At 44.5% G+C, this 21,672-nt stretch overlaps 1 protein-coding gene across 1 annotated transcript in view; it reads left to right on the forward strand.

The window, feature by feature from the left end:
• MTHFD1L (methylenetetrahydrofolate dehydrogenase (NADP+ dependent) 1 like) overlaps positions 1-21,672 on the forward strand; it is a 204,680-nt gene that overhangs the window by 67,221 nt on the left and 115,787 nt on the right. The window contains exons 18-20 of the mRNA XM_058289725.1: positions 3,594-3,734; positions 8,037-8,105; positions 11,808-11,919. Coding sequence (XP_058145708.1) covers positions 3,594-3,734; positions 8,037-8,105; positions 11,808-11,919 — 322 coding nt within the window. The remainder of the gene's footprint in view (positions 1-3,593; positions 3,735-8,036; positions 8,106-11,807; positions 11,920-21,672) is intronic.

The raw sequence follows: 21,672 nt of genomic DNA on the forward strand, positions 1-21,672 counted from the left end.
ATAGACCTTTTTACCTGTTGAGTTGAAAAGTGAGTTTGGAAATTGGGTCGAGAAGACAAACTAAGCTCACGTACCCCCTCTCCTCTTCCGAATCCTGGAATTGCACATGCAAACGAATTTCAGTCATTCCGTCTCCATGGTAGAAAGGTAGAGCTACTGCAGGGTACAGTGTAGGAAGTTTCTAGAAAGAAGGAAGAATTGCACTGGTGGAGAAAGAGCAGCTCAGAATATGGAGGGAGCGGTTGGAGGGCAGGATCTAAATCCGGGGCCGTGGCTGGCCATGCTTGGTGGGCAGCTCCGACCCGCCGTGACCCTCCAGCCAAGCGGGCAGCAGGGGGCTGGGTACAGCTCCTGGCACAGACCAGGCTGTGCCCCCCACACCGTGCAGTGGGGAGAGCCGGTGCCCACGGTGCAGTCCCAGCTCTGCGTGTCCCTCCTGCCTTCTACCGGGCAGGTGCCCGGAGAAAAGTGTCTTCAGAGAAACTCAGGACGTTGTGATGCTTATTTGAGGAAAGGACAGCTTGTCCTCGTGTGCCCAGAGGACACCTAAAGGCAGCCCCAGGAGTGGCCGCCACGTGGGGAGCCAGGCAGCTTCCCGCCCTCCCTCCTGAGCGGAAGTCACGCCGCACGCAGGCGCAAAGGAACGTCAAAGCCAGGCATCAGCAGGCGTTCGGAGGACCCCTGCGTGGCGAAGGCGTTCGAACACGTGGAAGGAGCCTTCAGAAGAAGCACGAGGGAGCAGGTGCAGCTCTGTGGTTGAGCGCCTGCTTCCCACGCACGGTCCTGCGTTTGATCTCTGGGACCTCCTAGGGGGGAAAAAAAAAGATGCACCATCAGTGCCTCAGGACTGAGAGAGCACCTGCACCCGAGGAATAAGCATTGTTGGGGAAAAATTAAGTTACGGTCTTGGAAATGAACACTGGCTGTCAAAATAAAAACCCAGCTAATGGGCTGAGTAGAATAGACTTACCTAAAGAGTGAATTAGAAACACACATGCAAAAAAGAAAAAGAGTGAATTAGAAGTTGAGGCCAAGGAATATTCTCAGAAAAGCAGTAGAAACGAGGGCAGCGAAGCTTAGAGAACACACAGCAGTGAATTCTAACACGTCTTTAATAGTTACAGAAGAAAGTGTAATAGGTAAGTGAGGGTAGAGGGATACTTAAGATCACAGTAAATGCAAAAAAAAAAAAAATTAGAAAATAATTGGAATATTGGAAAGGAAAAGCCAGTGTGTCTTTTTTCAGGCACTGTTTAACTAGAAAAATTCTAGAGAATCAGCAGGTAAACTGTAAGAACTAATAAGAGGGCAGCAAAATGATCAGATGCAAACCAACAAACTCAAATTAATCCCTTTGCTTTATACTACCAATGGCTGATTAAAAACATAATATAAAGATCATTTTTACAATAACCATAAAACTACTTAATTGCCTTGGTGGAGGAGAAACTATTGAGTAGTTTCAAGAGTTTTTGAAAAAAACAATCTATCAGGCTTTCCTAAGGAATATAAAAGAAATAGAGAAACCTCATTCTTGGAAGAAGGACTAAATACTGTAACTATGTTCTTTCTTTCTGATATAATCGAAAAATTAAAATGCTATCCTAATCCAATTCCCAGTTTATATTTGAATGGACCATACATAATTGAATTTGCATGAGAATAATCAAGGCAATTTTGAAAAAGAAGAATTCTTGCAGGAAAAAATAAGTCATCCAGCAAAAATCTGTGTTAACATTTTTTTCATCTCTGTAAATTGATTTATATTTGCATTTTACAGAATTGGGATCATACAATATGTAACACAATGTATTTAGTTCATGGCATGTTAACATTTTTGTGTTTGTCATTCTAGACTTTGCTTTATATAATATTTCAGACCTTTAGCCGCTGTTCTCAACCATAACACTTTAACATCTTTTTTCCTATGTGATCATTTCTAATGGCTACATAAAATAGCATCTTATAGCTGTACCATCGCCAATTCAACCAGCCCGATACAGAATATTTAGGGTATTTGCAGTGTTGTGCTGCCATAAGTACGTGTAGTGTATACATACATGCGTATGTATATATATTGGTCTGATAACAACCTTAGGGCAGGTTGCCAGATGTATAAGTGCAGAGTGAAAGAGGATGCAAACTTCAAATGGTGGTGTATTTTTCCATCTTATCTTTTGGGAAAGTTATGCCAATTCACATCCTTGTCAATGTTGCACATTGTCTTTTAAGTTTTTAATAATCTGAGAAGCAAAAAAAAAAAATTCTTATTTGTACCTTTACATGATTTTGAAAGATTTTATTTGCCCAACAAAAATGATCAGCCTTTAATATGTACGTCATTTGGTCAATAAAATGAATGACAGTAATATGTGAATTGGCCACATTTGTATTTTGATGTTGCTCAAAATACAAAATGTTGAAATTGTAGCCATTACAAATGAAGAATTCGTATATACGTTATAAATTCTACTTATTTACACATTTAACATTTCAAGAACATCTCTCACCTTGTGCTTTATATGGAAAATCTCAGTGTTTTTAGTCAGTTTCCTTACTTGCACTCTATAATGGAATGGTGGTGTAGAAAATCGTAATATCATGCAGTGGAAAACCAATTACGTTTGAAATGGGTCATAACCGAAAATGCAATAATTGCCTATTGTTGTATTTGCCTTACAGTTAATACTTTTTCACTAGATCACCGACTAATGAAATCTCCACCAGGAAATAGTCAAAAGCCCCTTATTGCCTTCATTTCCTTACTTGTCAGTGACGGAAACGATAATAGATCTCATAAGGCGATTCCACCAGGGCACAGCCATTTTCTCTCCGTGAGCTTGTCAGGTTCACACCTTCCCTGGAGAGGAAGGGAATTAAGCCGGAGCTCAATGAAGTGGTTTTGCCCAAAGAACATTTCCCAGCAGCTGCCTCACCTGCGGGAGGAAATGCCCTTCCTCGTTGTATCTCTCTGTTCCTGCTGGACCTTGTACAGCCTGGAGTCAGAGCCAGGAACTGGGAATGGAAGCCACGAGAAGGAGCTGCTCTCCAGCGTTGGCTGCAGGGAGCTCCTGGTCTGCCAGAGTGTCTCCATTCGTCTTGGCGTGCTCATCACGTGTCCTCACTGCCAAGATCAACCCTAACCCTGGGGACGTGGCTCGGAGCGTGGCAGGCACGGAAGCAAGTGCAGCCTCCTTGGCAACCCCTTGATGGTGGGCAGGCTGCTCGTTTATTCCATCGATGGGCATTGGGGGTCTATTCTGTTGCAGCTCAAACTTCTATGGTAGGGTTCACTTGTGAACCGAACCCCCAAATGTGCCTGCCTCCGTGGCATTTGTGGTCCCGTGGTGGTGGCATGATGCGCAGATGATCACATTAATAGTTCGTTCCGAGTCTGGCAGGGACCCGCCGGGCAAGGTGGGGGGGGGGCATGTGGCCGGCAGTGTGGGCAGCCCCCGAGCTTGCCACGCGTGGCCCAGGGATGTGCTGGATGCTGGCACAGCCGCTGGGAATGGGGCACCGGCCCCTGGCCCCGGACCCCAGCTCCTGGCCTCCGGTGACAGCCCACCGAGCCCCCGCCCCTGCCGTTGCAGGCGCAGTTCGACATCGCCGTGGCCAGCGAGATCATGGCCGTGCTGGCCCTGACCCACAGCCTCGCGGACATGAAGGAGCGGCTGGGGAGGATGGTGGTGGCCAGCGGCAAGGACGGGCAGCCGGTGACCGCCGATGACTTGGTGCGTACACGCGGTGCGGAGGAGCTCGCGTAGGGAGAGTGCGCGGCGCGTGGCAGGAGTTCAGAAAATGCTCGTGCCCCGTTTTTCCCTCTCACCAGCCTGTTACCCCTACAGCTTCCTGGGGATCTCACGCATCTTTATTATTATTTTTTTAAAGACGTATTTTTCCACCCCCCGTTGGCACTCACTGTTCTTTTTAGGAGGCATCGGGAATGGAACCAGGGGCTCCCATGTGGGAGGGAGGCACCCAATCCCTTGAACCACGTCCACTTCCTCGTGTCTTTACAATGTACTTGCACCTGGGGCCACTAGGACACAGAACATTGATTCCATAAGCTCTTTACCCCTCCTGTCCATCCTTCACTTCCCCTGCAGGGGGTCGAGGTGATAAGCTGGGGGCACCCCTGCAGTTGGCGGCTTTTTAAAATGAGGGCAAGTCACTTTCCCAGGGAATAGAAGTACCCAGCTCTGTGCCAGGCAGGAGGAGGTTAAAATTGGCGGGTGTTTGGGGGCAGCTGTCCCCTTGGTGCCAACGTGTCCATTTCTGTGGCTTCGGTTCACCTTCCACCTTATAAAAGCAAGTCTCCGGTGGTCCTTCCTGAGGGCATTGGAGCTTTCTGTAGTTTTCTCAGCAGCCCTTCTCGGTGCTTATATGCTCATTCGGTACACTGGTCTGCTTTTTCTGCTTTTTCCTAACACCCTTCACTGGCACTCTTGAGCCCTGGCAGTGGCACAGCCTGTCCACAGCCTGCTTCCCCATGCTTAAGCCACTCCCAGCAGTGGAATCTGAAATGCACACTGGTCAGTGAAAAACAGCTGTGAAAGGAGAAGGGCAAATTAATATCTTATTAATCTCAAGGGCTTAGGACTTTTTTGAATCCTTAGCCAAAGAGTCCTGATTACTTTTTTTTAAACAAGTCAAATTTTTAAAAAAATAATGCATAAATTCACCAAACAATTCTTTTTTTTTTTTTTAAGACTTATTTATTTATTTCTCTCCCTCCCCCCCCCACCCCGGTTGTCTGTTCTCTGTGTCTATTTGCTGCGTCTTCTTTGTCTGCTTCAGTTGTCATCAGCGGCACGGGAATCTGTGTTTCTTTTTGTTGCGTCATCTTGTTGTGTCAGCTCTCCGTGTGTGTGGCACCATTCCTGGGCAGGCTGTACTTTCTTTCGCGCTGGGCGGCTCTCCTTACGGGGCGCACTCCTTGCACGTGGGGCTCCCCTACGCGGGGGACACCCCTGCATGGCATGGCACTCCTTGTGCGCATCAGCACCGCGCATGGGCCAGCTCCACATGGGTCAAGGAGGCCCGGGGTTTGAACCACGGACTTCCCATGTGGTAGGCGGATGCCCTAACCACTGGGCCAAGTCTGCCACCCTAAACAAGTCAATTTTATTGAAACATATTAGTAAAGCATACCATTCCTCCAGTGTGTCCAATCACTGGTATTTGGTATAATCACGTAGTTGTGCATTTATCACTTCTATCATGATTAGAGCATTTTCATCACTTCAATAATAATAAAAAACAGACAAACAAGAAAATTCTTTACCTCTCATTCTCTCTCTGCTTTCCCTGCTGTTCATAGCTGCTATTTCTGGCTACTACGCAATTATTTATTGATTAAGTATTTTTATTGAGATATAGCCACACACCATACGGTCTATGCAAAATATTACTTTTGTCTGCTTCCAAAAACACTGATCTGACTCCCTAATCTCATTGACCTTGTCAAGTAAATTAAATAGCTGTGACCATTTTAGCAGCCTAGAGAATACTTAGCATGAAGCTTCAAGAAAAAAAACAAATTTAGGGCTTATTAAAATTACCTACATCTCGCTATTTCGTCCAAATGAATGTATTACAGCTTCTGTATCAGTAAATGCCTCTGTATCCTATTAGTCTTAGATAACAATAAATAATATTTATTTATTTAGAGTAGATTGAAATTTAGTCCTCATATAATATTTCCTAAGTTTGTGTATGATTAAGTCTTGGATCTGGAGCAAACCCAAAGTTTACTCTTTCGTTCTCTTTGTGTGTGTGTGGTGTTTTTTTGTTGTTGTTGTTTTTGGTGTGGTGGGTTTTTTTTTTGCTGCTATTATTGTTTTGTTTTGTTTTTTGAGGTTTCAGGGTCAGGGATTGAACCCAGGACCTCGTACATGGGAAGCAGGTGCTCAGCCGCTGAGCTATGTTGACTCCCACAAGCTGGGTTTTTTTTTAATTTGTTTGCGTGTTTGTTTTTGCTCTTAGGAGGTACTAGGAATCAAACCTGGGACCTCATACATGGGAAGCAGGCGCTCAACCACTGGAGCGACACCCGCTTCTCTCTTTGTGTTTCTTGATTGTAAAAAACACCTGATTTCATCAACTGGAGCAATCGATGATCGGTCACTCACAGGCAATGAAGGAGGACTTTAGGAGCTGATGACGTTTCACGACTTTGTAGTAGAAACTTGTTTTTGATTGAGTCAGAAGAATTTATGTATTGAGGTGATCCTTGGAATAGGTGACCTCTGGAAGTCGCTTGCAGCTGTGTGATTCTGATAGACTCTGGAAGACCATGTTCCGTCTCTGTCCCCGTGGACTCGGGGACACCTGCTGGGATGGCCCTGAGGGAGGTGTGGCTTACGGTGAGCAGGGCAGCTCCGAGCGCCTCACCCATTGGTGAAGTCGTGTTTGCATGGGTGTGATATTCGATGCTCCAAGAACAGTGCAAGAAGGGCATGTCACAGAAAAACAAGCAGGTGGTGACCTGCCTGAGATAATCCAGTAGAAATTTCCAATTTCCTTCCTCCTCCAGTTTCTCGAGCTCGGTGTATTTGCCTGAGAAGTATAAGCAAGGAATGCAGGCAGAGAACTGCTCTCCTTCCACCCGTGCCAACTTCTTTGAGCCCTTCTTGTCAAAGCTTTTAGAATAAGCACTCATAATGTTCTTGGAAGGTTACGAATTTTAGGATATGTGTTTTTTTGTTTTTTGGGTTTTTTAAAATTTCTCTCCCCACCCCCCAGTTGTCTGCTCTCTGTGTCCACTCGCTGTGTGTTCTTCTGTTACCACTTCTATCCTTATCAGCAGCACCAGGAATCTGCGTTTCTTTTTGTTGCGTCATCTTGTTGTGTCAGCTCTCCGTGTGGGCGGCGCCATTCCTGGGCAGGCTGCACTTTTTTCACACTGGGCGACTCTCCTTACGGGGCGCACTCCTTGCGCGTGGGGCTCCCCTACACGGGGGACACCCCTGCGTGGCGGGGCACTCCTTGCACACATCAGCGCTGCGTGTGGGCCAGCTGCACACGGGTCAAGGAGACCCGGGGTTTGAACCGCGGACCTCCCATGTGGTAGGCAGACGCCCTAACCACTGGGCCAAGTCCGCTTCCCTGTTTTTTATGATAGAAAAGAAATTGGATTTTCTTGCAAATCTTAAGTGACTAAATAGTATTAAAAAATAGAAATTGGTCACATGAGGGAAACATTCAATGTTGGTGATAAAAGTAAGGGAGAAAGAAATGCACTTTTGGATTGACCTGTTGAACACATCCCCCATAGAAAAGGGAGAAGGGTCTAAAAATATAAAAGAGTGGATATGGTCATCTCATTCAAAGCCAAACATAAAAACTTGAGCTTCCTGGCTGCCTTTTCCATACTTTTCCCCGTCCTCCGGCTTCATCCATGCACCTGCCTTCTCTGTCCGCTCTAGAAATGGAGAAATGGCCCAGGGCTTCCTGGGATTGGAAGAGGCAGCCATGTTTTATGTGTAAGTGGCACTGACCTCATCCTACGTGGAGAGAAATGACCAGAAGCCTTCCCAGTGCAGCAGCATTTTGAGTACCTTCCCTATCCTTGGTTTGAGAGGTATAGAGAGGGTGGGAAACAAGAACAGGCGCTTTTAGACATTTCCATGCCCTTCACTTCACTCTTGCTGTGTAAGTATCCTGATTTCAGTTCACAGACTTCTTTGTGCAAAATTAAATCCTCTGGTAATGAAAAGTAATGTCCATAATTGTCTAAAAACACTTTAAGGTGGCTTGAATAACCTGTTTTGATGGCAAGCCTCTTTAACACCTTCAGAGAAGGTTCTGGAAAAAAGGGCAATGGCTGCTTCTCCCCATCAGTCATTATGACTGAGCATGGCTGACCCATGCTCCTGACTCGGTGGGGGAAAGACAGGCTGTGTCACCCGTAGTCCACAGGGGAGAGCAGCCTGTGGGACCCCAGGGCCCACCCGGGAAGCTGGCTGGTGGAGAACCCAGAGCACGAGCCATCTTTTGTCAAAACCTAAATGAGTGTTTTTTCTCTCCTTTAGGGGGTGACAGGTGCTTTGACAGTCTTGATGAAAGATGCAATAAAACCCAATTTGATGCAGACCCTGGAGGTAAGTGGTTTTCTTCTGATATTAATTGTTTACAGGGTTTGCATTCATCAGATTGCCTTTGAGTCCCTACAGGATGCGAAAATTCCCAGCCAGCATCGACCCAGCTAGGAGCAGTGGAATAAACTACTTGGTCATCGAAAACAGAGTTCACTGTGTGTTTATAGAGGATTTCATGATTCATATGCTGGCTAACAAAGCACTAATTGACGAGACTTAAACTTACAAAGCCAGTATCTGTCTAAAGTTTCAGGAGTTGGAATAGCACATTCATATTAGCTTTTCTAATTTGCCTTTTTTTTTTAAATTAGAAAAGTCAGTTTACCACAAAAGTCATGCCTAAAATACATAAAATATATCACCCTATTTTTAACACCTTACGTTAGTATGATATAATTGTTCCAATTCAGGAAAGAACATTTTTATAATTGTACTATTAACTATAAATATAGTCCATCATTTACAGTAGGGTTGACGGAATTCCACAGTCCTCTCTTGTTTTTCTCCTTTTACTACATTCTCATATATGATTCAGTGCTGTGAATTACATCCACAATGTGCTACCATCACCACCATCCATTACTAAGACTTCACATCAACCCACATAGAAACTGGACAACTCAACCATTAACTCCCATTCCCTATCCCCACCCCAGCTGGTGGTAACTTGTATTCTAACTTCTGACTATGAATTTGCTTATTCTAATTATATCTTATCAGTGAGATCATAAATATTTGTCCTTTTGTGTCTGGCTTATTTCACTCAACATGATGTCTTCAAAGTTCATCCACATTGTGGCATGTGTCAGAATGAAATTCCTTTTCATGGCTGAGTAATACTCCATTGTACGTACCTACCATATTTTTTTAATCCATTCATCAGTTGAAGGAGACTTGTTGCTTCCATCTTTTAACAATTATGAATAATGCCACTATAAACATTGACTTCACTTCCTGAGGAACTGCCAAATACTACTGACTGTTGCGTGTTTGTCTTGTGTCCTGCCATTTTGCTGAATTCATTTATTAGCTCTAGTGGAGTTGTAGATTTTTCAGGTCTTTCTGCATATAGGACCAGGTTATCTGCAAATAGCGACAGTTTTACTTCTTCCTTTCCAATATGGCTGCTTTTTATTTCTTTTTCTTGCCTAATTTCTCTGGCTAGAACTTGCGGTCTTGGAAAAGTTCCTTGGCCTCTCTGAGCCTTAGTTTCTCATGTGAAGAAGAAGGTGGCTTCTGCTTCCTGTCACCTTATCTAGGTCTGCCACTTCCGGCAAGAACTACCTTTACACAACATAGTAAAATGGTTTTGCTGATAGGTTAGTATAAAATACAAGAAAGCTTCTACAGAACATAAAAATCCTTTCCTTTTTCCATTATAATGCTGCTGTTGGCCCAGGGCTTGGAGTTGTTATCCCAAGACTAACAATGGGCTTATGCTGATTCAGTCACACCTCCTCACCTGTCCCCACTCCTGGGGACCAGCACCTTGTGTTCCCTGGACAGGTGATTACAGGGAGGGCTGCATCCTGGAGAAGTACAAAGCCAGCTGCCCACCTGGAGACGAGGCCTGTGACCTCGTCATCATTGAGCTTTTACCAACTCAGTTCGCTTTCCAGAGGCAGCACCGTGCTGAGACTGATGCAGGTGGTGGAGATGTTAAGGTCTTCTTAAAAGTGTTTTCTTCAGAGCATTTCAAAGGTTTATCTAGATAGAAGTGAAACATTCTAGATGGACACATAGCAATTAGATGCTAAAGATGGATGGATGGATGGATGGGAGGGTGGGTGGGTAGATGGATGGGTGATGGCTGGATGGATTGTGATGGATGGATGGGTGGGCAGATAGATGAATGGATGGATGGATGGGTGATGGATGGGTGGATGAGGGATTGATGGGTGGGTGGGTGGATAGGTGGATAGATGGATGAATGGGTAATGGATAGATGGATGGGTGAGTGGGTGGATGGATGGGTGAATGGATGGATGGGAAGATGGATAGTTGGTGGATGGATGGATGAATGGGAGGATAGATGGATGGGTGGGTGGATGGATAGATGAATGGATGGATGGATGGGTGATGGGTGGGTGATAGACTGATCCTTCAACACATATGTTTGGGTTTTATAGCCCAACTTTTTTTCCACTTAATTTTATATGACTTCATCAGGACCCTGTGATTTTTTGCTCCTGAAGAGCCAGTAGGGAACTCATGTCATGGCTTTGATACTTTTTCTTTCTCATTCTCAAAGATGGTTTTTCTCTTACTTCCTCTCCTCCTGCTTTTGTTCAGCATTTTCATCTTGGAAACTTATTCAGCTAACAGCCCACCGTAGTGTGTGGGAATTTTCCAGCACTCCCAGCCCTCAGCACCCTCCCCCCCCCCCATTTACTCCCTGTCCTTGCTCTGTTCTGAAAGGTTTTACCAGGTGGAGCTGAGGCCTTGTACACATGGACCTCGATGGCCCTGGCTTGAGTATTTGAATGCATGGGAATAAATTCTTTTAGATAGGGATAAGGTTTACCCTTACCAATAAGGTAAAAGTACAAGTATAGAAAAGCCATTAAAATTGAATATATAGATAGATTTTGTTTAAATAATTAAAATCTAATGATATTTTCCTAATTCCCTATGTTGATTTCTTTTGTCCTTTTAGTAGGAATTTACACTAAACTTGTACTATGAGTGAAATTTTCCTTTGCTTTTGTTATCATAATAGTTACCAGATTTCTAGCCTGTGAGACAATTCTATTGGAATTAAACAAGAACAACTTAGCCAGAGTTTTAAAAATTCAGAATAACAAATTTATTATAATGAACATAAAAATGACCTATAATAAATTTAATTATGCCGTGACTCCCATAATGCATTAATTTTGTTGATTTTTATGCTGACTTAAGGTTCTTCTTGAACTGACAGATTTCTTATTGAAAAAAAATTAAATAGACTTCCTAGACCTTTGTAATCTAATTACATTTTTTTGTTTGCTTTTTAGGGTTTTTTATTTCTTAATTGCGGTGACATATATATATATCTCATGAAATTTCCCATTTTAGCCATTCTTAAAGGTACAATTCAGTGGCATTAATCACATTTACTATGCTGTACTGCCTTACCAACATCTATTAACAAAACTTTTTTATGACCTCAAACAGAAACTCTATCAGAATATTAAGTAATAAATCTATTTCTTCCCAGGCCCCAGGCCCTGGTAACTTCCAATCTACCTTCTGTGTCTATGGATTTACTTATTCTAGATATTTTATATAAGTGGGCTCATACAATATTTGTCCTTTTATGTCTGGCTTGTCTCAGCACCATTTTTTAAAAAATAGAATGCAGAGCAATATGAAATAAGGTAAATTGTTTCTGAAATGGCCTTTGAGTCAGCTAACAGTGGCTTACCAAAATTATGGTAGGAAATGTGCGTATTCTTGTAGCTTTTCTCCCTGGCTCAGCACTGAAATGTAGAACACTGTTCTCAAATAAGTAGGAAGTTGGTTAGGTCCCTTGAGCAAGTATGGGTGTTTTAAGTCTGAGAGTTTTTGTGCATTGAATATGCCTTGATAATGCAAATAGAAAAGTGGCGTGGGTGGGTCTAAGCATCCCTTAGCTTCTTTCCCACCTTGCTTGCCCCAACCTGATCTTGGTTTACATTCTCCCATTGGTCCTTTGGGGTTGAATTCCTTCTTCTGCTTTTATAGGGCACACCTGTGTTTGTACACGCCGGACCTTTTGCCAACATAGCTCACGGGAACTCTTCCGTGTTGGCGGATAAAATTGCTCTGAAATTGGTCGGTCAAGAAGGCTTCGTGGGTAAGTCGTGTCCTTTTAAGTTATTTGCAGAACACTGATGAAACTGAAACGACGGTGATGGCAGTCGAGCGATGTGTCCATCCTGACATGAAGTATGCTCTACGATGCACTGTTCGTAGAGGGCCTCAGTGTTGGAAAACCCTCCGGGCTGGCTGACGCCAGTGAAATTATCCGGTGGTTCAATGTAGAGTCTGATGTCAGGTGATGGGGTTGATAAGCTCTGACCCTTACTGGCCTAGTGACCTTGGTGCTACCTGTGACCCCAACTTGCTCGTGTGGAAAATGGTGATAACAATGTAGTATCAGCCATATAAGACGGTTGTGAAAACCAAATGAGATGACTGAATCATTCAGCCAATATTTATCAAGAGCCTACCATGTGCAAAGCATGGTACTCAGAGCTGGGGACACAGTGGTCAGTCCCTCCTGCCCTCCAGGAGCATGCTCTCTAATGGTATAGAGAATTCCAATTGAAGCACATGCTCAATTCTAATATCCTGCTAATAATGCAGCCACTTCTCTCTTCCCCAAATCCTGCATGTTTTATGACCTAATGGAGGGGAGATTCCCAACCAGTAGGTTTGGAAATTTTCATTGCTAAGGCTTCAGACCCTTTGCTGTAGTCAAGTTCTCCTTTGGGGCACCCTCCCCTCTTTGACCTTAGTTGACCATTCCAGCCAGATGGCGGGGGCAACCGCTGTAGTCTTTGCTTTTTCAGTGCCAACCTCAACCAAGCCATGACATTTAGGCTGTGAGAAAGTTGAAAGGAGGGGAAGGGAATGATTCGTGTTAGAACCCCTTAATTTGACACATGTCGGGTGACCTTGGCAGCTTTCCACAAGCCAGCAGGTAATTCCCATAACCACATGCATGCCGTGGTATTGCGTCGCCATCGCTTCTTTCAACTTTTCATCAGCCTTTGATGTCCAGACCTGCGCTCAAACTCAGAAGTGAGTTATTTTATTAGAAAAGATTCTGCTGGATGGAAAACTCAGCTCTGCAGGTTCATGCTCAGACATTGCAAAGTTCACTCGGGGTTCTAGAAACCGTTTTAAGAATTCCTGGTAGCCCTAGAGTCAGGATCAAATGATGATTTATGTGGTCGAGTGCATCAAAGGGCCGCATCACCCAGCTCCGCTGTGCTCTGCTGCTTCGGTGCCGGATCCACTCTGAGCGGGCGTGGAAGTGATGTCTAAAGGGATTTGCTTGATTGATCAGCGCTAACGGGCAGGGTGGCTGGGTGAGGGCAGGCATTGAAAAGTTGGCTGCTTAAGTGCTGGTTCTAACACATTAGCCCCGCAAATCAAGGCGCCTAGAGAAGAAAGCCGGCTTAGGCTGCCAGGGCTCGCTGCTTTGTCAGCACCTATTTGGAACGGGTTACAGTGACGAAGCACTTTTTTTTTTCCTTATACATGCATTTTTTTACTTGTATTTTTTGAAGATACATAGATCACAAAAAAGGTTACGTTAAAAAATATGAGCAGTTCCCATATACCTCACCCCCCAACCCCCCACTCCTCCCACATCAACAACCTCTTTCGTCATGGTGGCATTCATTGCATTTGGTGAACACATTTTGAAGCACGGCTGCACCGCATGGATGATAGTTTACATTGTAGTTTACACTCTCCCCCAGTCCATTCAGTGGGTTGTGGCAGGATTGATCATGCCCAGCATCTGTCCTTGCAATATCATTTAGGACAACCCCAAGTCCCGAAAATGCCCCCACATCAATCTGTTCTTCCCTCTGCCTGTCCTCAGTGGGGAACTGGTAAAGATAGATGAGTTTATATGGCTAAGAGTCTTCATAAAAGTGTCGGGAGGTCATCAGAGGGGTCGCACTTAATGCACGTCTTAGCAGAATCCTAGAGACAGCCAAAGTAGATACAACCCCAGGTACTGGTGCTCCTGAGGGCTATGGAGACACCCAGGTCCTACGGTCATGGCAGATGGCTCTGGAGTTCAGTGCCTTGTCAGTGGGTCCTACTTTGGAATTTGTGTTCCTGAGTGTGATGGAGTTGGACTCAGAGTTGACCTCTCTGCTGTCACTTTACTGAACCTGTGGTTGGCGCTGGGGTTGGTGTATACTCAGGAGACTTGAATCTCTGGACTGGTCACATGCTTGCTGGTCCTTGAACCTCAGTAGAGTTGCAACTCCTACCGTTTTGTTCATTGGACTTACCTAGGTCAGCTAACAGGGAGGTGAAGCTAGTCAATCACCATACCAGGGAATCAAGAGTGCCTACAACTGCAAGCAGGAGAATCCCATCCATCAGCCGTGTGGGATCTAAGCTCCCTCTCAATTTAGAGGTGGAGTGGACATCACCATCCCAGGGTCTACAGGATGGAGGAATAAAATATGGACTAGAGTGGACTTACTGATATTCTACTGTAGAACTGTTGTGATGAGTAATGGAAGAAGCTGTAGCATTGATGTGAACACAGTAGACAAGGAAGTGACAAAGCACTTTTAAAGGTACAGGCCGAGGAGGCATGCGAGGTAGACTAGCTCTCAAAGGGAAAGCCAGTTGGCCTGCCTTGTCCACATTCTTATCTGAAAAAGGAGAGTTTGGGCCAGGTGGGAGGGGTGCCATGCTCCCTGAGCTGGGAGCTTTGGGTTAGGACCCTCCCTGATGGATAACCCCAGGCCAGTGAGCCACCTTCAGACTCTGTCCCTAGGTCGATCAGCTGAGAACGCCTCTGGTGCACCGTTTTAATGAGTATCAAACGAGAAAGCACTTTGTAAACCCTAGAGAACGATGCAAATGTCCGCGATCGTTGCAGTTTCTTGGCTGCTAAAACAAAAACCATGCAGGGGGCTGGCTTAACCACAGCAGTGTTTTGGCTCATGGTTGCAGAAGCTAGGGGGCCTGCTTCCTCTGCTGGGCTGCATTCTCTGGGGTTCGTTGGCTTTCCCGTCCCGTGGTAGCATGTTCTCCTTTCTCTTCTGGCTTCCCCATGGCTCCCCTCTTCCCAATGTCCCTTGCGTAGAAGGACTTCTGCCATGTTGGATCAAGGCCCGCCCTCGTTCGGTTTGGACCCACATTGACTTATACTGACATCGTCAAAGGTCCTGTTTACAAACGGAGTCACAGCTGCAGGGTCAAGGGTTGACACCTGAGGATGCCTTTTGTGGGGGACAAGGTTGAACCCCCAACAGCAACTGTGCTAGTTATTTCTGGGATCCTTTGTAGTCTCAAGGGTTGTAAATGGAAGCACACAGTGACAGTGAAGTCTGCTCATTGCCAGGTGGCTGGAGGATGGCTCCAGAGCTTTCCGAGGCGTGTAACCTCTGTGCCTCAGTTTCCTTATGTGTAAATGAGGGCTTTTATCAGGTCTTGCCTCACAGGTTTGAAATAAGGATTAAATGAATTGTGTCTTGAATCCCAACATAGCTCCCGATAATTCTCAATAACTTTAGCCACTCCTCATTACTATTCTTCACCCTTACTAGTAAGTGACTACTGATGGTTACATTTCCTTTTATCTTTATCTTATTTTTTCCTGACAATGAAGTCAAAGTCATTCCTTACAGAAAAATGAAGAATGCATTTCCTGAAATGCTGCTTAGATGTAATTGATGATGTCAAATCTCAGCTTTTTCTGCGCCACTACCCGAGGTTTACCCTATTTCCTACCAGCTATGGTGGAATGAGGAAGCCACTGTTCTTTGAAGAAATCCTTTGCCAGGCTCTAGCCTTGTCAACCCTCTTGCAGCTAAGGGTCGTGAAAGCTGTTTTCAAACAACTTTGCAAATCCTGTGTCGTCTAGCATCATCCTTTGGTGTGTGGGCACAATTAACACCATCCTGGGGCATCAAACCAAAGAGACCAAAGAAATCCCATTTTACCATCCTCATACAGATCAAGGTTTATTGGAAATCACAGGAGGAAATTCTGTTCTTAGGAAAGTACTTAGAAATGTTCTTAGAGTATGTCATAGTTGGGAGGATCTCTTAAGATATAAAAAGCTCAAATCCAAAAGAAAAAAAAAATCTGTAATTTTGGTTCGTTAAAAAAAATGTGTTTGGCAATTAAGATACAAGTTTAAAAGACAAGTGACAGATTGGGAAAAAACATTTGCAAAAATAAGACAAAGAATTAGTGTTCAGAATATATAAAGCACCAAGAAACAAATCGGTAGGAAAAAGACAAATGATCCAATAGAAAATGTGGAGAGGCCATTCACGGAAAAAAGAGCAATTTGGCAGGATTTCCAGTAAAACTGAAAATTAGCAAATGATCTAGCAAATTCACTTCTGGGTAAATTCTAGGAAAAGTCCTTTGAAGTAATTCACTTCAGGACCTATTTATTGACTTTTCTGCTACATCTGTAGTAATGTATGCTAGGAGCTGGGAAATAAAGAGGATTAAGGCACATTCCCTGCCCTCTGTGTGAGAGAGAGACAAGCACATAAACAGAATTTCGATGGATTGTGCAGTGCAGTTATGAGATTAAGTATTACATTAAGAGATGCTGGGAATCTCTTAGATAAGATTTTCTCATTATTACCAGGACATTTAATCTGATTTTTTTGTTCTCTCCCAGTACACATAAGGAAGGAATTATTTTTTGTCTACTTTGCAATAATTAATCCAAGATATTGAAATCAATATTCTATTTGACATAAAACAGAATGAAGTTTGTTTAATTAATTGCCTGAATGCATCCAACTAGACCCAAACACTTCATGAGAATTTTTTAAAAGGTGCTGTGGTCACCATATAGTGCTCTGTTTCTCTCCTCTTGGGAGTTCATTTAACTTCCACTTACTGCTGTAAAGGCAAAACAGTTCTTAGGCATCAAGCTCTAATCATATACTATTCAAAAAAAGAAAAGAAAACAACAATGAATTCCCAGGGCTCCTGCATTTTAAAAAAATTATCCCATATTCAGACTATTTATAGGAATATCAGGCTTACGCAGAATGCTTGGATATTTAAAATTTGCTCTCTGCCCTTGTAATTTGGTTATAATTCCGTTTTTCAAATGAAGCCCTTGCCTTCACGGGGGCCGTATAGTAGTACGCTTTGAATTTGGTCAATCTCGGTAGCCAGAGGTTCTTAACTTAGGGTAGCAGCCAACAGAGGGATCTCTACATAGTAGGTTTACAGCCTCTCTCCCATAATTAAATACGAAATTATCTCCCCTCTCATAATTATGTACAGAATTAGATACATGAAGATATAAGTGTAATTTTATTACAGTTTATTTGCTGGAAAAAGGCTCTGTCCTTCTCATTTAGCGCCTCAAAGGGTTTCGTGACTCAACCCAGATAAAGAACCACTGGTGGGCATCCACGGCCCCGTGGCCCTCGTGTGCCATTTAACTTTTTTCACTTTCAAGTGATCCGTGGGAGGCGTGGCAGGGTTTGGATGCGCCATCCACATTGACTGTCCGCAAGTGCTCGTCAAGGAGTTGTCTGATTGACTGCCATGCTTCTCCGTGGGACACAGGCTTTTATCTCCGGGCGCCTCCTGGATATACATGTGTACGTGCAGCAAAGAGAACTATTAGACCAATACCCAGTTAAATCCTGCAGTCTCGGCCTAGATCAGTTCAGGATAAGGATTTAGCAATCAGAGCAGACAGACATCACAGTTCCGAGGCAAACTGAGTAGGCTTGGGAAACAAAGCCCTATTAGTATTTTCATCGTCGATGCCCCCATTTCCTGAGTGCCCAATGGGAACGCAGCTCTCGATGTTCCAAAGTGCCCGTCATCATTTGGGTATCCTGCTGTACTAGTCGGGGCTCTCTAGGGGAAAAGAATCAACAGGAGATATCTGTCAGTAGTATGCGATGCTGTAAGAGTCTTATCACACAGCCGTGGGGATGCACAAGTCCAGGTTCCGCAGGCAGGCTGCAACCAGGGGCTCCGATGAAAGTACATGAACGTCCTTGATGAGTTCAGGGAGAAGCTGGCTCTCCAAAGACGAGCTGGGAAATTCTTCCTCAATGCTGGAATCACTTCCCCTTTGAAGGCATTCACCTGATTAGGTTAAGTGTCACTCACTGCTGATGGCAATCTCCCTGACTGATCAGCTATCTAGGATTTACCACTGCAGTAAAGTCAATGGTGACTCAAGTCCATAAATGCCCTTGTAGTACAGTTAGCCCAGTGCTTGCTTGACCAAACAGTGGCCCCAATTACCTGGCCCAGTTGACACATTAGCCTCACCATCACACCTGCCTTAAGTGATTTTCTCATATCGCTTCCTGTCCACTCCCTTCGAAAAAGAAAAATTATTTTAGATGATCTTTCTGCAATAGATGGTCACTTTAAAAATAGTACCAATATAGTTGTGTCATGCCCATCCCATCGCAATGGTGGGTTATTTTTCCTTCGTTTCTGTTAACTCTGTTTCTTCCAAACAAATTGCTGATTAAAGGGGTTGCCTCTCAGCTACCTTTCGGTGTCCATCTCTGGCCACTGACCTCTGCTTCTTGTTCTCCTCACCCTTTCTGGGAGCAGTTGTAAATGTTTCTACAGCTTCAGGAGACAGTGCTTGGAGAATACATCCATCTCCTTGCTTGTTCTCTGTTTCCATTGTTATTGCCATGAAATTTTAAATATTACTGCACTGGGGTAGAAAGAAAACAGACTGAACGAAACATTCCTATAATTTCACCCACCCTTAAAAAGAAATCTGGTGCAATCTTCCAGCTTTCTAAGCTTTCCTTCTCCCCAAACTGCCTCTGTTTAACATGACTTAGAAACAAAGAGCCCAGCCCAGCCTCTATTTTGGTTAGGATACTTCCTTTTTTTTTTTTTTTTTTCCTTTAACGACTGTGTTCATAATTAAATCAGGGAGATGTGCTGGCGGTGGGATGCCCTGGCCTGAAGGTCATTTGCTAAAGTTTGGTAAACTCTAATCTGGGAAACGGATATTGTCTTCTAACCCCTATGCTCAGGAAAGCCTGGCTGTAAGGGAAGATCATCTTTACTGTCCCAGGAGTTCTGATTTCTCTTACATGGCTTGGTTCATCCCTGCCTCACTCGGTACAGTCTAGCCCTTACTCTACCTCATCTTTCTCTTCCTAAGCTTTTTCAAAAGATTTCTTTACTTATTTCTCCCCACCCCTTCACCCTCATTGTTTTGTACTTGCTGTGTCTGTTTGTCTTCCTTGTTTCTTTAGGAGGCACCAGAAGCCAAACCCAGGACCTCTGATGTGGGAGGGAGGTGCCTAAACGCTTGAGCCACCTCACCTCCCTGTTTTGTTGTGTCTTCTCATTGTTTTCCCTCCCGGCATCTCTTGTTGCATCATCTTGTCATGTCAGCTCGCTGCACCTGCCGGTTGCGTCAGCTCACTGTCTTCTTTAGGAGGCAGCAGGAACCTCAGCTTCCTGCTTTATTGATCTCTCACTATGTTTTTCCTTCTTGTGTCTCTTATGTCAGCTTACCACGCCAGCCCATTGCGCCAGCTCGCTGTGTTCTTAGGAGACACCAGATCTGAGCCAGCAACCTCCCGTGTGGTAGGCGGGAGCCCTGTCACCTGAGCCACATCCACTCCTTCTTCCTAACCTTTTGTGTCATCTTTTTTTTCATCAGCTAGTCCTCTAAAAGTAAAAAAGTGAACTATCAATATTCAGAGCATACAGTATTCAGGAAGGTTTGCAGACTAAAGTAACAAACACCCGTGTTTACACCCTCAGTTTATCTGATCCTGGCCTGGTGCTCTGAGTGCTCCAGATTTTTAAAAAGAAATAAAACATTAAGGAGCCTGCTCGAGGCCCCGTGGACCCCTGTCTGGCCCTCATTCCTTTTTCTTCTTCCCTCTTGGGTGCCGCTGTCCTGATGAGGGGTCTTCTCCCAGCCCTGCTTTTTTACTCTGCCCACATATGCACAAATCCACAAAAGAGACAGCAGAAGTGCCCAAACATTCTCTGGTCACAGAGCCCTTAGTAAAATCACAGAAACTGTTTCCCTGGCTTCCCAGGCCAAAAGGAATACCTCACACTGCCATGTGTTAAATAGGGCCAACTCTTAGTGGGTATTTATGTCCTAACAACTTCATGGCTGTTTGAAAAATGACACATAAATCGAATAGAGAATATAACATATCCTTCTTAAGTAACCGCCGTAATTCAGTAACGGGATGTATGCCCCTGCCAGCCACCGTGCAGGCTTCTCAAACCTTGGCGCTGGAGTGGACGTGGCCACCCTCGTTTCCTGTTCCACATTGGGTTTTACAGTTTTTGCTTTTCAACATAGCAACCACCAAAAAACCCAACTTTGCAAATATATGTTGTCATTGAAGTGGGCGTAGATCTAACATTGAACCTGAGCTACCTGGAACTAGTGGTGTTTGCAGCACACTGCAGGTGCCAATTATTGCTGTGTTGCCCTCAAAAATTTAAAATATCCCACATTACTTGGCCCAGTGGTTAGGGCATCCGTCTACCACATGGGAGGTCCACGGTTCAAACCCCAGGCCTCCTTGACCCGTGTGGAGCTGGCCCATGCGCAGCGCTGATGCGGGCAAGGAGTGCCCTGCCACTCAGGGGTGTCCCCCGCGTAGGGGAGCCCCACACGCAAGGAGTGCGCCCCATAAGTAGAGCCACCCGGCATGAAAGAAAGTGCAGCCTGCCTAAGAATGGCACCACACACACAGAGAGCTGACACAGCAAGATGACGCAACGAAAAGAAACACAGATTTCCGCGCCGCTGACAACAACTGAAGCAGACAAAGAAGAACACGCAGCAAATAGACACAGAGAACAGACAACTGGGGTGGGGGGGAGGGGAGAGAAATAAATAAATATATTTTAAAAATAAATAAATAAAGTAAAATAAAATATTCCACATTGCCTCTGAGTTCACTGCCCTGCCCTGGGGTGCCTCAGTGCACAGTTTGAGAACCAGAGACTTGTGGTTTTGTTTTGTATGTTTTTGTTTGTTTTTCAGGAGGTACTGGGGGCAGTCAGCCACTTGAGCAACATCCACTCCTCTGTTATGTTTTTTTTAATTCTATGAATTAGGGGAACGGGTGTAGCTCAGTGGTTTGAGCGCCTGCTTCCCATGTACAAGGTCTCGGGCTGAATCCCTGGTACCTTCTAAAAAAATAATAAAAATAAATTTTATGTATTAATTAATGTTACCATCTGCCTTGTTCTATTTCAGGAGTCAACAAATTTTTTCTGTAAGGTACTAGGGAGTAAATACTTTAGGCTTTGCAAGCCATAGCGTTGCTGTCGAATGCACTCAATGGCAAAGGCAGCTACAGATAAGATGAATGAATGAGTGCGGCTTCGTTCCCATAAAGCTTTAGTAATGGGCACTGAGATCTGAATTTCATATAATTTTTGCGTGTGATGAAATATTCTTCTGTTATTTTATCTTCCTTTTTCCAAACGTTTAAAAATGTAATACTTGCTCTCAGCTGGCAGGCCAGACCAAAAGAGGAGCCAGGCCCGATTTGGCCCGCAGGCCAGAGTTTGCCAGCCCCTGCTCCATAACTGGCTGTTTCTGTTCAACAGGACAGTTTTGCATTTATCCCTGTAGCTCTGATGAAAGAAGCCTCATTTTGCCTGCATTGTATTTTTCCTTTCTGCAGCAGTAGCACACTTGCTGGGCATCTCCCTTGAGGGGCATTTCAATTATTTCTAGGGACCCGCTCTTTCAGATAATGCTGCAGTGAGCATTCTTTTCTTTGTCTTTGCACACAGGTGCTAGGGTTTTTACCTGGGCATGAGACTGGGATTTTTTTAGGAAGACTGCATCAACTTTATGGATAAAACCAAATCACTCTCC

The sequence above is a fragment of the Dasypus novemcinctus genome, chromosome 28 (assembly GCF_030445035.2).
Source record: "Dasypus novemcinctus isolate mDasNov1 chromosome 28, mDasNov1.1.hap2, whole genome shotgun sequence".
Taxonomy (NCBI): domain Eukaryota; kingdom Metazoa; phylum Chordata; class Mammalia; order Cingulata; family Dasypodidae; genus Dasypus; species Dasypus novemcinctus.